The sequence below is a fragment of the Perca flavescens genome, chromosome 18, assembly GCF_004354835.1.
Source record: "Perca flavescens isolate YP-PL-M2 chromosome 18, PFLA_1.0, whole genome shotgun sequence".
Classification (NCBI taxonomy): domain Eukaryota; kingdom Metazoa; phylum Chordata; class Actinopteri; order Perciformes; family Percidae; genus Perca; species Perca flavescens.
The window spans coordinates 26,456,920-26,479,419 of record NC_041348.1 but is presented as its reverse complement, the minus strand read 5'-3'; the positions used below and the strand labels follow the sequence as shown (position 1 = coordinate 26,479,419).

Below are 22,500 nucleotides of genomic sequence, written 5' to 3'. Positions count from 1 at the left end.
TGTGTCAGCTGTATATTTTTAAACTGGTAAAGGAAACCCTGTCTTTGCATTTTATTTTAATCACAATCTGTTTTAATAAAAGAGCTTGTGAAAAGTGGCTTTGACTTAAAACTGAACATTTAGCCCACTTTGTAAAAAAATACAGAGCTATATATATATCGTATCGCCATTCAGCGTTACGGCGATGCGAGGAAAAATTTGGGTGCACCTAAATTTTGTGCTGGTGCACCTAAATAAAAAAAGTTAGGCGCACCAGTGCAACCAAGGCAAAAAGTTAGTGTGGAGCCCTGAGTACAGTGTAATGTAATGAGATACTGTATATTTAAAGTATGTGGTATCATCATCATTCCTTGGTCATATTGGACTCCCCTGATTTGCATTTTCCAGTATTACTGCTCTCTTTCAATAGGCCTATGATTGTTCCAGTGCACCATAAATGTGCATGTGCAGAGATGCATGCGTAACCGCCAATTTAGGCAAAAGCTCGACGGGTCTAAATTTATGCTCCTACAAAGTCATTTCCAGGAATCAGTACGTGTAATTGAAAAACATGCATTTAAACAGATGACTGGTTGGTATTATGTGTACATGTCACATACAAGAAGAACCTTTTCAGCTAGAAATACTTTAGCTGTTTAAGTTCCCTGCTCAGTGTTGCATTAGCAACTGTGGTGCTAGGCGTGTGTGTTACTGTAATGTGTGTGTGTGTGTGTGTGTGTGTGTGTGTGTGTGTGTGTGTGTGTGCGCTTCTAAGCTATCATAGCTCAGTCATGCAGGTAAAGTCATCATCACCAGCAATCTGCTCAAGCCTCTAGGGGATGATGCATGCGTATACACGTGAACGCACACACACGTTAACGCGCACACACACGCACACACACGCACATACGCACACACGCACACACGCGCACACACACACACACACACACACACACACACACACACACACACACACACACACACACACACACAGTCTCTCCCTGGGGTGTTTCTCAGGAGGAGCACAAGAGGGGGTGCAGAGTCCATTCACCCATATAGACACAACGAAAATGAATTTGTCATAGCATGTTAATCGTCATGACAACCTGCCTTTTAATTAAGGTCTGACAAACAGAGTGTCGTGTCTCTCTCTGGGGAAAGATGGATAGAAAGAAAATGGAAGGAGGAAAAAAAAAAGTGCTCTTCTCATCACTTGTGATTGACAAAGGCTGTGGAGGATGGCAGACCGATACATTTTCCCTATGAGATTGATATTGTGTCACATGTGTACTCGTTAAATATAGGTAAGGTATGGTTTAGTTCAAGCAACTAAAACTACTCAGTTAAGGTCAGGAAATGGTTAAAACAGCAGTGACTGATGTATATCAGTCTATCTGTTGATAAAAAGCTGAATTAAGTTTAATGACGTTACTGCGATGTTATCCGAGAAGGTAACGTGGACAGTGGAAGTAGGTTTAGTTTTTTCTTCTCAACATTTTATTTCCTTTTATCTACTTCAATGCACCAGTTCCAAAGCGAGGTTTTCATAACATATAGTAGCTTCAAATTTTGGCACTTCAATGTCAAATTACAGTAGATACAAATCCAAGTTCGTCAACATGTAAGACACTCCGAAGAATACTATGTATGCACTGCAGTATGGATCAATTCCACGAGAAATAAATCCTCAGAATCAATCATCAGAATCAGAATCAGAATCCTTTACTGATCCCCTCAGGGAAATTATTTAGTTTGCAGTTGCTCACAGTCACATTCAAGGTAAAATAAGAGTAAGAAAAGAGCAGGTGTATAAAGTAAATAAAGTGAAGTAGAAGTAAATTAGATTAGGTTACAAGTGAGATTAGGTTAAAAAAAGATAGTTTTAAATGGATTGTACAAATTCTATTGTACAATCAGACTGAATCTTATCCAGCTGTATCAAAAAGGACAAACTGGCTTTATATCTCTGTCATTAACTTGCGTGTGTTTCTGCACACTGTGTCTGTGTAGCAGTCCGACCCAGCGGCAGCCCCTTGACAGGCTGTCACAGCGCATTTATAATGGCCAACTGTGGCCTATAACCTTGTCAGCGTATTTAGAAACTTTCGGTTTGTCTTTTGAGTGGTAGTTGAGTTTTGGAGCCAGTTCTTGGCATGTCGTCCTGGATGAGAAACCAAACAACTCCTGTCTGACAAGCTAAAACTAAAACATCTCAGCTCCGTGTGTGTGTGAGAGGAATAGAGAGGAGCTTGTGTTCGCCCGGCTCACATTGAGCCTCAGACCACAGATCTCTTTTAAGTATCAAACCATAAAAACAGACCTGCCGCTTCAAATACCGCCAGAGTAAAAGAGGGTGTGTTTGTGTATGTGTGTGAGAGAGAGCAAAGGGACAGACTCTTGCTCTGCTTCCTCAGTCACTCAAATATGCATGTGTGTGTGTGTGTGTGTGTGTGTGTGTGTGTGTGTGTGTTTTTACCTCTTGAGGTTAAGCAGAGCCCAGGGAATGCCGGTTGGCGTTTTGAAGGCTGGCAGCAGCTTTTCACCCAGCTCCACCGCCTTTCTACGGTACACCTGAGAAAGAAAGAAAGAAAGAAAGACAGCATCTCATTAAAATAGGTTTCTCCCTCCCATTTTCTTGACCAACAGACTGACAAGTTAGTGATCTTGAAAATCACTAAACACAGCACGCATTTTTAGTATTTTTTTACACGGCAACCACATTCAGTATCAGACCCATTACTCAAGAATAGTGTGGTTGTTATTCCACCATCTAAAGCATTTTAGTATTACTGAGGGAAGCCATGATTGTTATGGGGCTACAACTATCGATTATCTGCATTATGGATTAACCTGTCGATTATTTTCTCGCTTAATCAACTCCTCGCTTGTTCAATTTCTCACAGCCCAAGGTGATGTGTCTAGATGGCTTGTTTTATTCACCCAAGAGTCCAAAAACCCCAAAGTCCGCCCCCCCCCCCCCCCCCAAGTTCAGTTTACTATCATATAGGACGAAGAAAAGAAATCAAATCTTCACATCTAAGAAGCTGGAAGCAACATTTGGCAATGCTAATTGAAAATAAAAAAAAACAATTATTTGGATTAATATATTATCCAAATAATTGCGGATTATTTTGACTACACGTTTTAGGTCTAAATTGTTATCAACCGCTGCAATAATTCTAATGCTGCATGCATTTTCCATGTCGGTTGTTGTGGAACTTAACAAAAGTGAAACGTTTTGATACAATTATGAATTTTGCAGTTATGTACACAGTGCAAGAAAACAGGAAATTCAAGCATTTTCTTTAAAATGTATACATCATTTCTTCCCCTTGAATACCTATAAACTACTGAATTTGCTTCCCTGGTCCAAGCTTTTGTGTTAGCTTATCTGACGGGACAGCTTTGTATCCGTTCTAGCTGAGGGGTTATGGTGTCTCTTAGGGTGTCTGATTTTGTTGGCTGTAACGATGAAGTACTTCCATATTTGGCTTATGGCATGAGTTTAGTCAAGCAGTCGGGATAGAATGGGATTTGGCCCAAGGCGTGGTGGACAGTTTCACACCGTTGCCAAGGCTTCAGCAGCTGGACTGGCGCTGCTGCTGCGAGCGTGACGTTATGCCCGTTTTAGTTTTTCTGTTTACTACTGCAATCCACATGGCAATTTATTTATTTTTTTAATCCCTGACCCTTGATGTAGAGCAGGAGTGCTACCGTGGCACAGATTTATTCCACCAGAAATTGCAAAAACACAGTAAACCTGAATGGTTTGAATTTGGAATAAAAATGGTCAAACCTGCGATTTAAACAGCAACAGCCAGTCGTACACAACAGCCATATAAGATGAATGCTAAGTACTAAACACTATCTAACAGGGTTTCCTTTAGGATTTTTTTTTAGCGGTGGGGGCAGGTCCGATAAGAATTTAAGACCCGCCCCCACCAGAGCGGAAAACAACTCTCCATTGACTTGTATTGCGTGAAGGTGCCTCCTCGTCAATTTCGTCTGCTAACAAACAACAGAAAAATGCCTAAAAGCTGCTATGTGGGGATATACACTACCAACGATGTAAATAACCCATAACTTAAGTATTTATAAGTTGTTATCATCCCTCCATCACTTTCCTTCAGTGTAGTAATACCTCTCATACACAGACAGAGGTTGTACAGTAACATACACTATTTCAGCAAGCTGGCAGTTCAATTCAATTCAATTGTATTTATAGTATCAATTCATAACAAGAGTTATCTCAAGACACTTTACAGATAGAGTAGGTCTAGACCACAATCTTTAATTTACAAAGATCCAAAAATTCCAGTAATTCCCCCAAGAGCAAGCATTCAGTGCGGGATCCTTAGGGAAAAGTTCTGTTCCCTAAGGATCTACCACTCAGCAGGGTGTGAGAGACGGGGGAAGAAGGGGAGGAAAAGGTACTCGAGAGGGTACTTGTCAAAACAATATGGCAATGCAACAGCTTTTCCTTCAAAAGTCAGAGGCAGGAAAAGGTTACTGTGAGTCGAGGAGGAAGAGAGGCAACGGGAACGTGGTATTCATGTAGAATGAGGATACGTGTCGGAATGACAGGATTAAACTAGAGCTGCTCCCTCTTAGTCGATTAGTTGACTAATCGGTCGTTTTGGTCTTAGTCAACTTAGATTTCTTTAGTCCATTAGTCATGTTTGATGCTTTTTTCATGCTGAATGACTTATTTCCAAGAAACGTATGAGCACATCTCTAGTAAACAAGAATTAAAGTGGTGCTTTTGCATGAACTCAGATTTACAGATCTGTCGATTAAATCAACTAATCGATTAGTCGATACAATTGAGTGAGTGTTAGTCGACTAATAATTTCTTCAATCGAGCACATCAGATTAAACATCAGATCATTGTTTGGGGGAGAGCAAGCAAGTTTAAAATGTCCATATGTTTCAGATGCCAGGAGTGTTTTCTGTGGACTTTGGAAACACACGCACACAAACACACAAGTTTCTTATATCTTCATGTTTCAAAACGTATTTATTTGAAATATATTTAGAGATGGTCCGATACAGATACCAGTATCGATACCGATACCAGTAACGGTATCGGCTCCGATACTGCCTAAAACTCTGGTATCGGTAAGTACTGGAGTTTATGCACCGATCCGATACCACGTAATAAAGCCCTAAAGAAAATCTACGTAAAAGTAGTTTATTTATGAACACAAGTTCAGGTATAGGAATCGGTATCGGGAAGCAAAAAATGGTATCGGGCCATCTCTAAATATATTATTTGAAAAGGACTTACAAGATATAGTATTTTCAAGCTAAGATTTGTGGTGACACTGTTGACACCAAATTACCCCAGTCTGTGTGTGTGTGTGTGTGTGTGTGTGTGTGTGTGTGTGTGTGTGTGTGTGTGTGTGTATGTCTCGAGCTGCACTGTGGGAGCAGGATTGTGTCGTAACAAGGCATCGAATCCAAGTGATTAATGCCTTTAATAATGGCAGGAGCACACTAAGGGGCAAAATAAAAACACTCCCAGGGAAGCACAGAAGAATAAATTAAACACACCCTGTGTCCAAGGCCATCAAGCAGCCTGCCAACAAGCTTTTTTTAATAAGCAACTGAATTATACACACACGCACATGAAGCTTGTGGCGGATGGCATTAGTAAAAACTGATGTTAATAATCACATTCATCCATCAGGAAAATGTTGTGTTTTTATTTCTAGGTAACCTGATAAATCATTATTTTGATTATCAGCATCGGTAAGTCCCTTCTTTGGAGCCACCAGCGGAGTGTTTTGTCTGCCAAAATGTTCACAGACTAAGAAAATCTGCATGATTATTATTTTAATATGTACCTCTGAGTACGTGTCATATTGTGATAAGGATAGGAAGAAGTTTCATAATAGGTGTCCTGATAAAGAGAAGTAAAGAATTTGGAGTGCGAGGCAATTAATGATCAAAGTACAATCTTATACTGTTCTGTTTCACTGGAATACTGCTGAGGTGATTTGAGCTGCAGGCTTTGAATGTGTGACACGTTGCCACTAAAAGAGGGATCACTTTCTCCCCAAACTAATTAAAAACACATTTCCCTTTTCTCTAAATTGGGTGATTCTAATGGGAATGTTGTCTCTGACTCTTATGGGATGCAAACTAGGATGACTGTTGCCACCGCAAATCGCGCTCAAGCTTTTACCCATCCACGTAACTTAAAAGGTCCCATGGCATGAAAATTTCACTTTATGAGTTTTTTTTAACATTAATATGAGTTCCCCCAGCCTGCCTATGGTCCCCCAGTGGCTAGAAATGGCGATAGGTGTAAACCGAGCCCTGGGTATCCTGCTCTGCCTTTGAGAAAATGAAAGCTCAGATGGGCCGATCTGGAATCTTCTCCCTATGAGGTCATAAGGAGCAAGGTTACCTCCCCTTTCTCTGCTTTACTGCCCAGAGAATTTGGCCCCCCCATGAGAGAGAGAGAGACATCATGGCTTTCAAACGAGCAAAGTGGCAGTTGGTCAAGGCCACACCCCCACCCTCCACCATGCCCCCCCCCTCTCTCTCCTCCTCAATAGCTACAGACCCAGAAATGGTACATCCTAAGGAAAGCTCATTATGGGACTGGCTCTAGTGGCTGTAATTCTGCACCAAGGCTGAATTTCAGGAAAGAGACTTCAGATACAGTATTAGGGGACCACTAATGTCTATATAAAAGAGACTTCAGATACAGTATTAGGGGACCACTAAGGTCTATATAAAAGAGACTTCAGATACAGTATTAGGGGACCACTAAGGTCTATATAAAAGAGACTTCAGATACAGTATTAGGGGACCACTAAGGTCTATATAAAAGAGACTTCAGATACAGTATTAGGGGACCACTAAGGTCTATATAAAAGTACTTCAGATACAGTATTAGGGGACCACTAAGGTCTATATAAAAGAGACTTCAGATACAGTATTAGGGGACCACTAAGGTCTATATAAAAGATACTTCAGATACAGTATTAGGGGACCACTAAGGTCTATATAAAAGAGACTTCAGATACAGTATTAGGGGACCACTAAGGTCTATATAAAAGATACTTCAGATACAGTATTAGGGGACCACTAAGGTCTATATAAAAGAGATTTCAGATACAGTATTAGGGGACCACTAAGGTCTATATAAAAGACACTTCAGATACAGTATTAGGGGACCACTAAGGTCTATATAAAAGAGACTTCAGATACAGTATTAGGGGACCACTAAGGCCTATATAAAAGAGACTTCAGATACAGTATTAGGGGACCACTAAGGCCTATATAAAAGAGACTTCAGATACAGTATTAGGGGACCACTAAGGTCTATATAAAAGAGACTTCAGATACAGTATTAGGGGACCACTAAGGTCTATATAAAAAGACTTCAGATACAGTATTAGGGGACCACTAAGGTCTATATAAAAGAGACTTCAGATACAGTATTAGGGGACCACTAAGGTCTATATAAAAAGACTTCAGATACAGTATTATTATATATATTATCTAAAGTCTCTTTTATATAGACCTTAGTGGTCCCCTAATACTGTATCTGAAGTCTCTTTTATATAGGCCTTAGTGGTCCCCTAATACTGTATCTGAAGTCTCTTTCCCGAAATTCAGCCTTGGTCCAGAATCACCATAGGGGACCATAGGCAGGCTGGGGGAACTCACAGTAATGTTAAAAAATTTCATAAAGTGAAAATTTCATGCCATGGGACCTTTAACCGCTCAACACATTCAATATAATTGAAAACATCAGATTTCAGTGGCTCGGGGTCAAACATCTGTTTCTAGACGTACCACTTAGAGATTAACACCAGTAGCCTCAAAGCAACACAAAAGACGTGTTGATTAAATCTCGACTGTTTAGTTTTTTTTCTTTTACCTCAAATTACATATAAAACCACTTGATCCAGACAAGTTCTCCAGAGGCTATTGAAGGGCTATTGTGGGACATTATTCATTGTCGTGAGTGACTAAATTAAGTATAAGTAAGCGGGGACGGTTGAGGGGAAGTGAGTACATCAGATAAGTCAATATAGCTCTAACACAAACATGGCAGATGTATTTCCACAAGGTACGGATCGGTTCTGCTGTCAACAATGCGAAGGGGCCAACTGGCAATGGAGCGTTAAGCACAATGCAGCCGTTGTCACCGACACCTCTTTGTCTTTTTGGAAACAACAGATTCAAATTTCAGGAAGAGAACAGAAAGATGACGTCAATGACATGCAAAATATGAATGCTCACGGAAACACCGTGAACAAAAGAGTCAACTGATCTAGTGCACACCTTGTAGAAGTTCACCAGCCAATAAGAAAGCCAATAACCGGAATGTCCATCTGAACACATCGATCCAGAGAGAGGTTACTTTATAAAAACAAGAGTTTTCTTGAAGCTTGTTCTTATTTTGTTTTGTCTTTTCTCTCTTTTTTTTATTGGGCAACTTTACAAACAGCTATGGAGTGAAAATTAAGCTCCCACCAACTTAATTACTGAGATGTGGAGACCCAGCAACATCAATAAAAACACAATTAGACAAATAATTAGACAGGTTGCCTTGAAATTATCTAGATACAGTAGATAGAGTTGGTCAAAACTATTTGAAGACATATATCCCTGCTTCCATAATGCTACTGAGCATAATTGACATGTGTGGGGCCACATGTGTGTATAGGCCCCTATACGAAAATAAATCACATGAATTAAAGCTTATATTGGGGTTAAAGTTGTGTACAGAATATGGATGAGGTTGTGTTTAGAGTAAGATGATGGAAGTGGAAGGTCCCTACAAGGATTTTAACATTTTAAGTATGTGGGGTTGTGTGTGTGTGTGTGTGTTCTCCCAATCAGGTTTCCAGGTCCAGTTCTCGAACCAGAATTGCAGTGTGTGTGTGTTGTGTGTGTGTGTGTGTGTATGAATATGTGTTGCAGTCCGCAGCGAGTCGCCTGGACAGCTGCCTAACTAAGACGAATCACCCAGCAAGTCTTGTGGGACACGTGGCCCAGAATACAACAGCGTCTGCGGGGACAGAGCGAGCCACGCGTGCCGACACCTCCGCCTGCCTTCTCTTCCTCCTGGACCCTGACACACTGGCCTCATCTCCCCTCTGCCCTTCATCATCTCCTCGTTCCTCCTCATTTCACTGACACCCCCGTCACTCCAGGAGACCTGAAACTCTTTCCTCCTCCTCCTCGTTTCCCCTCTTCCTCTCCAACTCTCACTTGTATTCATCCATCTATGAAAGTGTTCTTTCCTCTTCACCTCATTTACTATTTCTTTCAATTCCTGTCTTGCCTCCAAGTTATCTATCTGCTATTCCCTTAACTGACACACACACACACACACACACACACACACACACACACACACACACACACACACACACACACACACACGAGAATCTATTTATAAAATGCCAGTTGTATTTTCATACACATAGCCAACTGTTGTTGTTTTTTCTTCAATTTTAAGTTATTTTTGTTGAATGCAGGGTTCATGTTTGCCTCTGTTTCATCAATACTTTTGTTGTTTTCTGCTTCTCGAATATAACAAATCCCATTTTCAACACAACATCTACTGCCCTGTTTATGCGGTGGCAGCACTGTCAGTCATTATCTCCACGTTTATATTCTGGCATCATAACCTCATTTATAAAAGGCCAAATATTACCTTTTGCATTCTTATAGAAAAATATGCACTCAAGGATGCTTCGAGACAAGTGCTACCCAAAGATGCATACTGGTATAAAGCTTGTGCTAATGCCAGGTGCTTTTCCTCTCACTACTCTATGACCTTTACTAAGACTGGCAAAATAAAAATGTCCTGTTTATTTCAAGTGCAAAATTGATCATGTATTACGTTCTATTCTTTTTCAAGTAGTAGTAGTTTATTTGAACATGTTATATATATATATATATATATATATATATATATACACACACACACACACACACATGTATATATATGATATATATATATATACACACACACACACACACACACACATATATATATATATATATATATATATATATATATATATATATACACACACACACACACACACACACACACACACGTATATATATGATATATATATATATATATACACACACACACACACACACACACACACACACACACACACATGTATATATATGATATATATATACACACACATATACATAAAATTAAAATGACATAAATAAAGACATGTATTTCTTAGCACAATCTACCAAAATTATTATAAGTAATTCAAATTAAGAAATTCCCATGTTCAAGTAGCATTAGAAAAGGACCCCAAAGTGTTTTTTATATATATATATATATGTATATATGAACACACACACACGAATAATGAGTGCAGACTAAATGTGGAAAGAGTAAGCCAGTGAATGACTGTCTCGGTGTCGGCTGAATGAGGCCCGTTTGCAGGCTGCTGCCCTGACAGCTGTATTGGAGAGGCTTAGGCAACACACACACACACACACACACACACACACACACACACACACACACACACACACACACACACACACACACACACACACACACACACACACACACACACACACACACACACACACACACACACACACACACACACACACACACACACACAGCTTTCAGTGGTTAAGAAGCCTGCTGTGAATGGTTGCTCTTGTCCTCCTCTCCACTCTCTGTCAGAGTCTCTCTCTCCCTCCCTCCCTCTCTGTCTCGCTGGGTTTAATAACTTGCTTCGGGGAGGGAAAACACAGGATGAAGGGTGGAAGAAAAGTAAACACGGGCTTGAGGAGACAAATTAGTAATAATTAAAGCAAAGCAAATGGCAAGAGAGGAGAGAAGAGGAGGGGAGAGCATGGGAAAGGAAAGAGAGGTGAGAAAAGAAAGGAAAGACAAGAAAAGAAAGAGGAGAGGAGAAACAGGAAAACAAAGGAAAGACAAGAGGAAAGGGGAGGAGAGGGACAAGAAAGAAAAGAACAAAAGATTAGGAAAGAAGAGAAGAAAGAAGAGATAGGAAAGAAAAATAAGAGAAGAAAAAGAAAAGACGGGAGAGGAAAGAGAAAGGAAAGAAAGGAAGAGGAGAGGGAAGGAAATAGGAGGAGAGGAAGGGACACAAATGAAAAGCACAAAAGATAAAATAAAAATATTGAGTAACGTAATGTTGTCTGATATGCAAATTAAAGAACAAACTGCAGAACAACGTGCTTCATATAACTTACAACAGTGTCTACTTTACATAGTTTCTCCAGCAGACCCATAACTCATAACTCATGACTGAGCAGTAGGGGCGTCAATCTTCACTGGCGTCACGATGCCATTACGATTATCCCATCAACTAGGGCTGCTCCATCTTAGTCGATTAGTCAATTAATCGGTCGTTTTGGTCTTCGTCAACTTAGATTTCTTTAGTCGATTAGTCATGTTTGATGCGGTTTTCATGCTGAATGACTTATTTCCAAGAAACGTACGAGCACATCTCTGGTAAACACAAGAATTAAAGTGCTGCTTTTGCGTGACTCTTTGCGGAGAAACTCAGATTTACAGATCTGTCGATTAAATCAACTAATCGATTAGTCGATACAATGGAATGAGTGTTAGTCGACTAAGAATTTCTTCAATCAAGCAGTCAGACATACAGTATATTTGAACTCTCTCTTTTTACTGTATCTGCTCTTAAAATGGATACTCCCTACACGTAGCAGAGTCTGAACACAGCAGACAACAGACAAAAAAAAAAAAAAAAAAAAACAACAACCGGAAAACCAACAAGTAACATCATAAGCCATTAATCGATTATGGTCTGTCACTGCATCGATGCAGAACCATCCAGGTCGACATGGCAATGCTATGATTGATATCAAACACCCCTGCTGAGCAGGAGCAAATATAGCTGACATCCCCTAAGGTGTGGCATGCAAATGTCTCTAAGGTATTAAAACATTTCTCGGCAGAATATTTACCAAGGGAGCTGACGTCTTTACATGGAAGCCACATCTGAATAATATGGAAATGCTGGTGAAAACGTAAGAGCAATGTTCCGTCTACAACTCAGTGTTAGCAGAGGTTTTTCCGGACCAGGTGAATGCATTCACTCCAAGAGCAAATATTTCCTGGGTAACTCACTGTGGTGTTAAAATGGAGGGGGGGGACGAGCCACCCAAGAATTCCTTTCACTGTCCAAAATAATTAAAGTCTGACTCCCACTCAACTACCAGAGAGCGCTGCAGGTGAAGCTGTTTGAATGCTAATGAGACTGGATGATGAAATGAAGAGAGATATAGAGAGAGAGGGAGGGAGAGAGAGAGAGAGAGGGAGAGATCGACTCCTGAGTGAATTTGGTGTGGGGGGGTCACCTGTCAGCTGTGATGAAACACAAAAGGACACACAAACACCCAACCATCATTCATGGGGGTTGCTGTTCGCAAAGAACATGATGGAGCCAGAGGAAGGCTGACAGAAAGACCTCTAGTGATAGCTGTCTATGGTACCCATAAAGGAACTACAAGCAAAGCACAGACTTGCAATTACACACATTGGTTACTACAACAGCTGTTGTTACAGTTGGCTCTCTATCTGTTAGTTCAGGTTCTCACTAAAGCCGCAAAAATGTGTCGATTGATTGATTAGTTGTCAACTATTAAATTAATCGGCAACTATTTTGATAATCAAATCAGTTTTGAGTCATTTTTAAGAAAGAAAAGTAAAAATTCTCTGATTCCAGCTACTTAAATGTGAATATTTTCTAGTTCCTTCACCCCTCTGTAACAGTAAACTGAGTATCTTTGAGTTGTGGACAAAACAAGACATTTGAGGACGTTATCTTGGGCTTTGGAAAACACCGATCTGCATTTTTCACAATCTTCGGACATTTTATAGACCAAACAACAAAATAATCAACAAATTCATCGACAATGAAAATAATCATAAGTTGGAGCCCTAGTTCTCACCATTAGAAATATATATATATATCACTAGAGATATTAATGATTATACCATTCAGGACATTATTTCCAACTAAATCAACTTGATAATAATAATAATAATAATAATAATAATAATAATAATAATAATAATAATAATAATAATAACTTTTATTTATATATTGCCTTTCAAGAAACCCAAGGACACAGAATTAGAGGTTGTAGGTTGTGGTAAACAGGTGGTGTTTCAGGAGTTTTCTAAATATGTCCAAGGATGTAGCATTTCGGATATCTTCAGGGAGGGTGTCCCAGAGGGATGGGGCTGCAACACTAAAGGCTCTGTCTCTGAAGGCACAGAGTTTGGTGTGGGGAATGGAGAGCAGGCCAGCGTCTGAGGACCGCAGGTTTCGGGGTGGGGGTGTATAATGGAGGAGGAGGTCGGAGAGGCACTGTGGGGCCAGGGGCATGGAGGGATTTGTAGGTGGGAAGGAGGCTCGTATATGTGATGCAGGACTTAAAGTGAGCCAGTGAAGGTGGATGAGGGTTGGGGTGATGTGCTGCCAGGTCTTGGGTGTGGGTGAGGACCCTGACGGCAGACTTTGGGACATACTGGAGCCTGTCTAGCCTGATAGACTAGCATACAAAACAGACATGACTCTGGCAGTCGAGATGTCACTGTTGGGGATTTCAAATCAAATTAAGGAGCCAAACAGACAGCACTGCTGCGTTAGAAGAACCTCTGCAGTGTAACAAGCAAAAATAATTCTGATGCACATCCGTGTCTTTATTGACAAAAGCAGGACTTATTGTGCAGTAATGACTGGCTGACTGTAACAAGTGAGCTGGTTTGGACAGAGTTGAATGCAGCTTTGTGGGAAAACAAACAGGGTGCTGGCTTGCTGCAGTTACTAATTATTGACCTTGTTTTAGCTTATTGACTTATGCCAGGCATAAAACCTCAAGGTAATATAGCAGCTGACAGCAGACTGGTTTTTACAGCATAGACAAAGAAAAACAACATCGTATCCAGAGATGTTTACAGGTAGAGATGGCCCGATACCACTTTTTTGCTTCCCGATACCGATTCCGATACCTGAACTTGCGTATCGGCCGATACCGAGTACCGATCCGATACCAGAGTGTCATATATTTCATTATGTTTTAACAGCTGTATACTACTATCCCTGTATGGATGTGATATGATTTCTATCTTTGTTGTCGGTCTGCCTCAGGTTAAACTCTTTGTGAAACATGAACAAACACAAACAATGAATGCCCCAGAACTTTCTTTTATTCTCCAGTTTGACAGTCAGTTATAACGGAAAAAGAACATAAATAAACTACTTTAATGTAGATTTTCTTTAAGGCTTTATTACGTGGTATCGGATCGGTGCATAAACTCCAGTACTTCCCGATACAGATACCAGCATTTTAGGCAGTATCGGAGCAGATACCGATACTGGTATCGGAACATCTCTATTTACAGGCTTACACCTACGTGCAGCCACTGTGTGCAGAATAGGGCTGCACGATATGAGGAAAATATGCCATATGCGATAATGTTGTTGAATATCACAATAACAATATTACTTGCGACATATAAACAGATATTAAAGTGTACTCAGTTCTGACTTTCTGTTGCTTTTAGTGTTCTTCTAAAATACAACAAATTGCTTGTTGAATTTAAAACAAACAAAAGGAAATCATTTCTAACATTGTTTTATTGAAAAAACTGAAGATTGAATTGAACATAAAAGGGCACTACTTAAAAAAAGCATGCTGCAATTAAAAAACAATGCAAAAAGAAAAGCACACAAACCCCGAAAACAAATGCAATAAGAAAACGCTGCATCCAGATTCCACAACAGAAGTTCTCCAGACCTCTAGAGGGAACAGCTAATCAGCTGGATTTATGACCCCTTTTCTGCCTTTTGGGTATGGCTGCATATTAAAAAGAGAACTCCTGTCTCATGCCCTTATTAATAATATAATATATTAGTAATATACAGTCTATGCTCCCGTCTCAGCTGGGAGGCTGGTGCCGTGCTCAAGCTTCGACTTTTCAAAATAAAAGCTCGCGTTTGGTCGGCTCGTCTTCCTTTGGTGTTTTGGATGTTTTGGAACTAAACAGTACGACAATCATGCTAATGAATACAATAACTTTTTCAGCAGATGTCTTACTTACAACACAATGGAGCAAGCAAAACAGTTTTGTCTTTATGTGCAGGCGGGATTTATTCAGTTTGATAAATCCCACGGTAAATTGGCTGGTTTACTAAAGGGAGGGATTATAAATAATCTTTTTTTTCGTATTTCAAGAGCGAATTGCTCCACAATATGAATACAGATTGTTCACTTATTTTGTTGTATAATCACAATATTACACTTGAGGAGGTCTACACTTCAGTGATGCGCTTTCGGACCTGGAAATTAAACCCTCTTATTTAATGTGGCTTAAACAAACGTCAACGTTAAACACTGATGCAGTTTTAAATGTTTTATATACCACAAGTTTACAGACACGTCTCTGCTGATTGAGTATCACCTGTGACCCGAGCCGAGACACACCCACCAAACGAGAGAAAACATATCTCAAACATAGAGTAAATATTTACAGTCTATGATCTCACCTTTGCACACCGTTCTGAGATTGAATCTCTCTCTCTCTCTCGCTCTGATTATACAACAAAATAAGTGACCAATCTGTATTAATATTGTGGAGCAATACGCTCTTGGAATACAAAAAATAGACTATTTAAAATAGTCCCTCCCTGTTTAGTAAACCAGCCAATTTACCGTGGGATTTATCAAACTGAATAAATCCCGCCTGCACATAAAAACAAAACTGTTTTGATTGCTCCATTGTGTTGTAAGTAAGACATCTGCTGAAAAAGTTATTGTATTCATTAGCATGATTGCCGTACTGTTTAGTTCCAAAACATCCAAAACACCAAAGGAAGACGAGCAAACCAAACGCAAGCTTTTATTTTGAAAAGTCGAAGCTCGAGCACGGCACCAGCCTCACGACCAAGCGCGTCTAAATACGACGCCAAAGGGCTAGACGCTAAAGGTGACTTTTTGCGTGAGTAACAAACGCCAAAGTCACCTGACCAAGCGTCGCTCCTTGACGCGCTGGGAGTGAGAACGTGTTGTCATGTCAGTTTGTCCACACTCGGCAAGTCTCTCTTGTCAAGTCACATGACTTGCATTGACTCAAGCCTATGCAGAACACTTCCTCATCATTTGAATACATTAAACCAACGATAAGAGCTTAATGACAAGCCTCAGGTTTCACGCTGTGACCGTCTTGCCCTCCACAGCAGCAACATTTCATTTTTGTACGTCTACTGATGAATCCAAATGTTTTTCATTAAATTCAATCTTTTCACAGTGTGTTTCTGTAGCTATAATCACACACATCCTGCAGCCACGCTGCTTAATACATCCCATTCTTATTAATCTGGTGTCATTCACCGGTCTCATTACACAATTTAAAAATCAAATATGTTCTATCTGACATGACGGAAGAGTGCAGAACTACATAACAAATGCAACAAGATAACCAATATTAAAATAATAAAAACGCCAATAAACATCAACTCTGGTTTCACGGTTTCCACAAGGCAGAAAAATAATAAATAAAATAAAATAAAAAGTAGTCCCGTCAAGATAAAGTCAATCAAACTGTGATGACAGGGACGTCTTGTGGGTTCACTGCTGGAAGCCTTTTAGCGAGTTTGACAGACGCCTGACAAGAGAGGCAGAACTGCTTTCCAAGAAAAAGGGAACTGCTTTGGCTGTGTCCTTCATCTCAATATTAGCAATGCTTGCCTCGCTCTTGCCTTTGCATATTAATAATGCAATGAGAATCAACTCCTGATATTATTTCCTCTCCTCTCTAGCGGCACGGTCGGCGCTGACTCCGCACACTTTTGACAGCCAGCTCTTTTGACGATGCTGCTGTGAAAATGAAGAAGGCCGGGGAAAAGTGAATTTACATCGAAAATTGCCGTCTCGGTAGGAAAGTTACAGGGGAGGAGTGCACGTTTAGATGGGCTGGGGGGATGAAAACTGAACTGAATGCACCTATTAATATTAGCTTGTCGTATCTTGTAGAAAACTACCTTAACAGTAGTTGTAGGTCTAAAACTTAACACATTTTAAAATGGGAGGCAAAACCACACCAATTTATAACTCTCTCTGTGCCAGAGTGCAATTAGGCGTCTCGTCTGGTGGGAGGGCGGGATATCTGTTCACACAGAATATCTCATATCCAGATTGTGCATCGATCCAGCTGAGACAGATTGCGGGTCACACCGGACATTTTGATGCATCTCAAATGCATCTCAAGTGGCTACTTGTGATTGGATTTTTGCTTCCTGGCTCACGTTTGATTTTATCTGTGGGGAAAAGATAAAATGCATTTGCTGACAAACTGCACGTGTGCGCTCTGGCCAAGGAGCTTGAGACGAGGATTGCAGTGGAAATTTGCATATTGGATAGAAGTACAATGGTTTTGCTCTGTTCCATAAAAACTATTTCGATGTCAATGGAGGCACAGGAGAATTTGTCATCACTTAGAATTAGGGCTGGGCAATATATCTATATAATATCGATATTGTGATATAAGACTAGATAGCGTCTTAGATTTTGGATATCGGAATATTGTAATATGACATAACTGTTGTCTTTTCCTGGTTTTAAAGGCTGCATTACAGTAAAGTGAACTTATTATTTGCCTTTTCTATTATTTGCCTTTTCCCCACTTAGACATTATATCCACATTACTGATGATTATTTATCTAAAAACTAAGTGTGAAGATATTTTGTTAAAGCACCAATTTTCAACCCTAGAATATCGTCGCAATATCGATATCGAGGTATTTGGTCAAGAATATCCTGATATCTGATTTACTCCATATCGCCCAGCCCTACTTTTACAGCACAGTAAAACATATGCATGACTAAGATCACTGGTATTAAAGAGCCCCTATTATACTCCTTTTCAGCATCATATTTGTACTCTTGGGGTCTGCTGGAAGAGGTGTACATGCTTTGATGTTCAATAAACACATATGGTTTCTCATACTGCCCATTGCTGCAGTGCCTCCACCTGAAACAGTCTGTCTGAGCTCTTGGCCCGCCTTCCTGAAAGGCCAGTCTGCTCTGATTTGTCATCTGGCCCACTCTGTTGTGATTGGTCAACCAAATTCAAAACAAGCCACTGGGCGGACTGTGCTTACTCGGGCAGCACCTATGGGCAGCACATATGAACAACTAGGCCGGCATTCTCAAACAGTGACATCATTAATTGAGGAATTTCAAACAGGAGTGTGGGCGAGACGTTTTTAGGAGAAAAAGTGCTGTCGGCGGGAGAGAAAGCTCCATTTGGAGAGAAATGTGTTTTATTTGTACTTTATAAATCTATTACATACACAAGAAAAACTATATAACAAATATATGTTATAAAAAATCCCAAAAGGTATTAAAAGGGGCTCTTTAACTGATTGTGTTAGTGGTCAGGAGCAACAGTACTGAGCTTACAGGCTGGGAAGCAGTTGCCATGGAGACCTCATTTTCCATCAGTGACAAAATGGAAGCAGACACACCAGTTTTCAAAGAAAACTGAAATAATTTATAATAATTTTCCTGCTCAGTACACTTCACTTAACCTACTTAAAATAGTTTGATGATTGCTTGACAAAGGGGGAAAACTCCAGAACAAAGACATGAAGTGACAAGACACGCATAATTGCCATATTAATGACACAACTTTTGCTGACCAACATCACTCCTCAATTCACTGATAAGCCATTAAGTTTGCCAGAAGTTATTGACTAAGACCATTAGGAGGCTAATTACGGGAAACAGACATTCATTCACTTCAGCAGCCACATTGGGAGTTATCGGGAAGGGTAGCGAGACAAATATAGCCCACAGAAAATGAACGGATGCTAACAATGATAAATATTTCACACGGATATGCTTCCTGAAACAACAGACTAAAAGTAGAATTGAGTAAGAAGACTGAGAATCAGAGTGAATGAGTGGAGCAAAAGAGAGAGAGAGAGAGCAGAGTGAAGTGAAGTGCCATTGAAGTGTCCCAGAGGAGAGTCGGTGTTGCCCGAAAACAAGCCTGAGCTGGAACCCTGAAAGGCTTTCATCTGAAGGAAAATGTCAAATATCCACTCAAACAGTTCACAAAGGCCAAACACCCTAAAGACCCTGATATGACTCCCACCTGGCAAAGCTAACACAGCCCAAAATGGTGTCACAGCACTGCTTCCACATCGCCCCGCACCATATCTGATATGTTAAACACACTGGAGGCAGCTTATGAAGAGCTGCTACGCCAGGAGAGGTGACCTGGGTTGACACAGGTTTCATCAGTTCAGTGACAAATCAGCAACCGATGGAATTTTCAAAAGGCAAGGGAAATCAAATTTTTGTTGAAATGGATGATTTGGGGGTCTAAAAGTCAGAGTCACTGGTAAATGTCAGTCACTGCAAAGGTCTGTAGCTGAGACCTTTTTGTTAAAGGTCTATGATAAGAAAAATAAATAAAGGCCTTGTACGAACTACAATTTCTTTTATTGTATGAGTGTATTAATATCCCACTTAAAAAGTCTACAAAACAACAGATCTGGATTGAGCGTGTGCTCAAAGGAAAGCATCACTGAGTGAGTTTTGCCTTTTTTTGTGGGGAACCCAAATATCTTCAAACCAAACACAAGCAGGTTTATAGAGGAATGTCTTACAGCGTGACAAATTCAGTCTACAGAGAACGACTTTTGTTTAGACAGTTGGCAAATTTAGACAAAAGGCAACACAATCAATGTGGCTTAAAGAAATGTAATGTCTCCCCTTCAGGCTGTTTTGAAAAGACAACAGCTCTGAGGAACTTACTTTCAACTGTCAACAAAAGTGTATCTAGCCAAAAGGATATAGTCCGTGTAATAACTGAAAAGATTTTGTCACCGCTAAAAAAAACTTTGTTACGTCAACTGACAACATACTGACACGTAAGTCGAAGCCCAGACCAAACCTCAGTGTTGGTACATTAGAGAAAAGTGCCACATTCTGAATACTACGGTTAGTATAAAAACGTGGCATCAAGCATTTTGTAACATTTCTTTACATGTAACAATAGGAGATGTGGTTTGACTCAGACTACCCAACTGCGACTGCAACTCATGTGAATGGCCTCGAAGTTTAGGAAAACATTCCTAGAAGTTAAAACGGAATTTACTTCAATTTATTTTTTGGCCACTTTGAGACAGAAAAAAAAAAAAGGTGCAAGCACAACATTGTTACCTTCTAAAGTTTATTGGCTACCGAGTTAGAAAATAGTTGCCTCATCCAGCAGACACCGGGCAACATTTATAATAATAATAATAATAATAATAATAATAATAATAATAATAATAATACTACAGTTGATTTTTAAGCGCTTTTCATGTAACCCGAGGACACTTCACACACCGAAAACAAGCAAAAAGCTACTAGACAAGAGAGGAAGAGGTTTAATGCGCTTCAACCGAGGAAGAGCAAGCCTGTCCGGGCAATCTTGTATCAGGAGAAACTTCAGTGATTTGGTATTCTGGTGCACAAAAAACTAGGTTAATGGATCGAATGGTTCAAAAGGGTTGTACTTAGTGTCTTAAAGGGGCTGTAGGTAGGATTGTGATGATCCAGGACTTAGGCAAAAAATGTAAACATCGACAACTTCTCAGTCCCTCCCCCCTTTCTGCTAAAGCCCAAAACAGTCTCCTAAGCCCCTCCCCCCACAAGGGAGAATGAACGTGTGTTCATGAGCAGTGATTGACATGCAGTTAGACCCCACCCCCCCCCCCTTCCCCCCCGGCCCTGATTGGTGCATCTGAACAGGGAGCTGCACCTACAGGCTGTAGGTGGTGCCAGAGGAGCCAGATATTTTAGTTTTTAATGACCTGCTTCATGTAGTTCTACTGAACATAGGGTCAGTTTCAGCAAATATGACAAAAAGTTAGTTTTAAAAGTCTTACCTACTGCACCTTTCATAAATCATAGGTGTGTTTTGGGCGTAACACGCAATAAACCAATCAGAGTGTCATCTCCCATTCCCTTTAAAAGCCAGGCGCGTTGGTACCTTGACGCATTGCTGTTATGATGGCAGATTTGCTACGCTTTCACTTCACGCACGAGCAGATCATAACACTATTTCACATTGTAATATTTTCATTTTTAATCTTTTGCATGTTTGTTTGCTGCTGTCACGCCTCTGTGTGTGTGTAACAAGCGTAGTGTGTGCGCACGCTGTGAACGAGCCTAGGCGCGCTTTACTAATGCGCTGTTAAAATAACAATGAAACGCTGCGTTACTGACTTTAGACCAGGTTTTTGTTAGTCAATGGCGCGATCAAGATAGCAATAAGCCAAGTATGCACCTGAACACACCTCCTTGTAAGACCAGCATGCCCAGAATGCACCTGAACACACCTCTCTGTAAGACCAGCATGCCCAGAATGCACCTGAACACACCTCTCTGTAAGACCAGCACGCCCATGGGCGAACAGATGGGCGAAGGTACATTTGCTATTTAAACGACGTGGGTGCTGGATGGGAAATTGACAACTGTCCAGGGTGTACCCTGCCTCTAGCCCAATGTCTGCGACCCTTAATAGGATAAGCGGTTACAGACAATGGATGGATTCTACAAACAGACAGGGCAGCAAGGAAAGAAAATCAAGCAGGTAAGTTTGGTTAAAAAAAACAAAGAAGTATTGTTGTGTAAAAAAAAAAAAAAAAAAAACAAAACAGAGGAGCTGTTAGGAAGAGAGGCAGTCAGAAGGACAAGCTGAGCAGAGAACAAAGCCCTTTAAGGCGGTGTGTAGCACAAGTGTTAAACAAAGCTACCTGTCAAACAAAAAAAAATACCCTCAGATCTCCACACACACACACACACACACACACACACACACACACACACACACACACACACACACACACACACACACACACACACACACACACACACACACACACACACACACACACACACACACACACACACACACACACACACACACACACACACACAAACTTTTCATTCTTTTTCAAAGCCAAGGTAGACATGTTAGAAAGACAGGCCTGCTGTATTAGCCCTTAAAAGCAGCAGTCTAACATCAAAAAGACATCAGAGGGTACTGCAGATACACAGATGTACAGATACACACACAGGCCTGATAACAAAGCCTTGGAGACAGCTTATGTAATTGGACTGTAAGTCCTAGAGCAGTGAGTTGCCTGGTGAGGAGTTGGAGGCATGCAGCCGGCGCTGGGCATTAAAACTGAGCAGAGAGCCACAGGGCACGGCGCACTTTCCCCCAACAGATTCGGACCCTTCTTTGTCTCCCAGCACAGAGATGAGACAATATGGACACAGTCACGTTGGAGCCAAAGCCGACCTAAAGAGCTCTGCATCTGGAGCAACAACTGAGGTCAGAGAGGGACATGCGCTGCTGAATCCATTTAAAAATATTTTGTTTTGTATTTTTTGGGACTGCTAGGCAATAAGGCCTTACTGGGAAGAGATCCACAATAA

At 40.6% G+C, this 22,500-nt stretch overlaps 1 protein-coding gene across 1 annotated transcript in view; it reads right to left on the bottom strand.

Annotated features, from left to right (window-relative positions):
- The window catches only part of man1a1 (mannosidase, alpha, class 1A, member 1), a 137,760-nt gene that overhangs the window by 25,753 nt on the left and 89,507 nt on the right, over positions 1 to 22,500 (bottom strand). Inside the window, exon 5 of the mRNA XM_028605579.1 lies at positions 2,456 to 2,550. Coding sequence (XP_028461380.1) covers positions 2,456 to 2,550 — 95 coding nt within the window. The remainder of the gene's footprint in view (positions 1 to 2,455; positions 2,551 to 22,500) is intronic.